The 3,493-nt window shown below is 48.8% G+C and overlaps 1 protein-coding gene across 1 annotated transcript in view; it reads left to right on the forward strand.

The window, feature by feature from the left end:
- Positions 1-666: 666 nt before the first annotated feature.
- The window catches only part of IBA57 (iron-sulfur cluster assembly factor IBA57), a 78,261-nt gene continuing 75,434 nt past the window's right edge, over positions 667-3,493 (forward strand). Inside the window, exon 1 of the mRNA XM_007948701.1 lies at positions 667-1,007. Within this exon, the coding sequence (XP_007946892.1) occupies positions 667-1,007 (341 nt within the window). The remainder of the gene's footprint in view (positions 1,008-3,493) is intronic.

A 3,493-nucleotide genomic window follows, 5' to 3' on the forward strand; every position in this document is an offset into this window, starting at 1 on the left:
CACGCGAAGTTTGTGCTGAGTACATAGGAGAGAGGGCCCCTAGCAGAAGGGCTGGTTCTGGTGAGATAGGGAGTTTGTTTCTATAGTTTCACAAAGTTTGAGACACCAGACATTCAAAAGAGAGTCACAGTTCAGCCTACAGTTCATGGATCTGGAGTTTGGGAGAGATGTGGGCCCAAATACATCAATTCGGTATTAAGTACTCCTGTTTCATTCTGTTGTACATAGGGTCACTATGAGTCGGAGTCGACTCCACGGAACCTAAGAACAACAAAGTCCAGCCCTTAACGTTCGCATTACCCAGGAATTCCATTCGTCAGAGAGCGGACAAGAAAGCAAGGGAGAATTCGAGAAGTGACTGACCTTGTTGGCCTCAGAATTTGTGGTGTTAAGGAGGGCAGAAGTCTTAAGAGGAGGTAGTGAGATCACGGCCAATGGAGCGGCGGGGGGGGGGGGGGCGTCTGCGGGGAGGACCGGCCAGCCTGTGCTTATCCTGACGGCGGGTAGAGACAGATCGAGGCCCTGCCCTTGCTCCCCAAGGCGGACTGACTGATAGATCGAGGCCCCGCCCCTCCCGGCGGGGGCCGCAAGAGGTCGCTGTGGCAGAACTCGCAGGCCCGCTACCTTCGGGGCGTCCCTTCCTACCCGATCTCACTCCTGCCCAAGATGGCGGCCACGACGCTCCTCCGCTGGACAGTCCCGGTCCGCAGCGGCTCCGCCTGGGGCTTGAGGCAGTGCACGGCCCCGAGGCGCCGACTCACGCACGGCGCCGGCCGTCCCGACGGCGATAACGCCAACCGCTCGGCCTGGACCTGCTTCCCACTTGGCGAGCGCGCCCTGCTGCGCGTGCGCGGACCGGACTCGGCGCCCTTCCTCTCGGGGCTGCTGACCAATGAGCTGCCGTTTCCGGGTCCTGGGGACGGGACGACCCCGCCTTCGGCGCGCGCGGGCTACGCCCACTTTCTCAACGTTCAGGGCCGGACGCTCTATGACGTAATTCTGTACCGGTGAGAGTGGCTGAGGGTCCCTGCGGGCTGGGGTGGGGCCTTGCAACCCGGGGAGGGCCTATCAGAGTGGCCGCTTGTCGGGGCGTCCCTGCCCACACTGCACGGATACTTTCAGAGGACTCACAGATATGACCTGGGCTCCAACACTGTTTGTTTTTGTGGACCTGCTGTGCTTAGTGAGCTGTTTACACCTGATTTGCCTAGTTCCCCTCCCCCCGCCAGCTAGTTGGATCAGTTTTTGTTAAGTCATTCAGTGTTGTCATCAGTATGATATTAATGTTCACTGGTAAGACAAATAACGGACTTTGTACTTATACATCTTTTAGGTTTTATTTTCTTAGTTTTTCTTGTCAAGAAAGATCTGAGCAGTGTTACAATGTGAAGTTTTCTTTGGTATAGATCCCTGGATAGGCAGCACTTTCTTTGTAACTAGAAATAGTGCTTTTGCAAAAAAGGCTAGGGGTTAATAATGTTGTTTGGTGCTGTGGGGTCACTTCCCACTCATAGCGACCTCATGCACAACAGAATGAAACACTGCCCAGCCCTGTGCTGTCCTCACAATTGCTGGCTATTATGTTAGGCTGGGTTCTCTAGAGAAACAAAACCAGTAAAGCTTATATATATAGAGAAAGAGAAGTTTATATTAGGAAAATGGCTCACACACTTACAGACGCTGGTAGGTCCAAAGTTCCTGGATCAAACCTCAAGCTGGAGGCTTTTCCCCACTCACATAGCTGCAGATGAGCTGAGGAGCTCAAGGTTAGCAGGCAGTATGCTGGCTGTTGATGCCAACAAATGACGAATCCAAGATATGCAGGCTGGATGGTGGATTGTTCGCTCACGGACAGTTGTAGGCAGCACAACAGAATCCTGATCCACAAAAGAGTGTCTCTTTTCCCAGAATGTCCATAAATATACTGGAAGCAGGCCATACCCCTAGGGAAACTCCCTTTCAGTGGATTGGCTGCTCAAAACATATTCATCTGATCCCATCATGGGAATAACCATATCACAACTGTAAATCACACAGAATTGTGGTCCAGCCAAGTTGACACACAGCTCCAACTATCACAGCTGTGTTTGAGCCCATGGTTGCAGCTACCGTGTCAGTTCATATCATTGAGGGTCTTCCTCTTTTTCGCTGACCTTCTACCAAGTATAAAATCCTTCCAAGGATTGCCTTTCTTAATAACATGACCAAAGTATGAGAGAGAGAGAGAGAGAGAGAGAGAGAGAGACTCACCATTCCCTTAGAAGGAGCATCTGACTGTGCTTCCTCCAAGACAAGATTTGTTCATTCTTCTACCAGTCCATGGTATATTCAGTATTCTTCACCAACACCCATATTTCAAAAGCATCAGTTCTTTGTGCTCTTCCTTATTCATTATCTAGCTTTCGCGTGCCTTTGAGGTGATTGAAAATGCCATGGCTTGGGTCAGGTGTACCTTAAGTCATAAAAGTGACTGGTCTTTTACTCTTTCATTCTTTTTTTAATTGTGATTTGGGTGAAAGTTTACAGAGCAAGTTCATTTTCCATTCAACAGTTAATCCACATTTTGTTTCATGATGCTGATTGCAACCATCACAATATAACAGCTCTCTTCCCACTTCTTCCCTGTGGTTTCCTTTTCCCTGTGTCCTTTCCTTTGCATTCCTGCCCTCTGAGCTATCTCTCTGTGGAAATGCTGTCCTTCTGATCTCCTGCTTGATTGTTCTAAGGAGTGCACCTCCCTGGGGTAATTGTTCACTTTGCTGTTGTTGTTGCTAGGTTCTGTGAAGTTGGCTCTGACTCATAGAGGCCCTATGTACAACAGAACAAAACACTGCCCAGTTGTGTGCCGTCCTCAAAATCCTTGCTATACCTGAGCCCGTGCTTGCAGCCACTGTGTCAGTCAATCTCGTTGAGGGTCTTCTCCTTTTTCATTGACCCTCCCACTTTACCAAGCATATCCTTCTCCAGGGAATGGTGCTTTCTGACAACATGACCAAAGTAGATGAAGCAAAGTCTGGCCATTCTTGCTTCCAAGGAGCATTCTGGCTGTACTTCTTCCAAGACAGATTTGTTCATTCTTCTGGCAGTCCATGGTACTTTCAGTATTCTTCACCAACACCACAGCTCAAAAGCATCAACTTTTCTTTGGTTTTCCTTATTTATCATCCAGCTTTCACATGAATATGAGGTGATTGAAAATACCATGGCTTGGGTCAGGCACACCTTAGTCTTCAAACAGACATCTTTGCTTTCCAGCACTTCAAAGAGGTCTGTTGCAGCACGTTTACTCAGTGCAATACGATGTATGATTTCTTTTTATTTTTTTAATTTATTTATTGTGATTTGGGTGAAGATTTACAGAGCAAATTCACTTTCCATACAGCAGTTCACATGTACTTTGTCTCATGTCATTGACCACAGTTTACCACAATGCAACAGCTCCCCTCCAACTTCCTCCCCATAGTACCACTTCCCAGTGTCCAACCCTCCATAC

Source organism: Orycteropus afer, unplaced genomic scaffold (assembly GCF_000298275.1).
Source record: "Orycteropus afer afer isolate SDZICR_OR568_19922 unplaced genomic scaffold, OryAfe1.0 scaffold00219, whole genome shotgun sequence".
Taxonomy (NCBI): Eukaryota; Metazoa; Chordata; class Mammalia; order Tubulidentata; family Orycteropodidae; genus Orycteropus; species Orycteropus afer.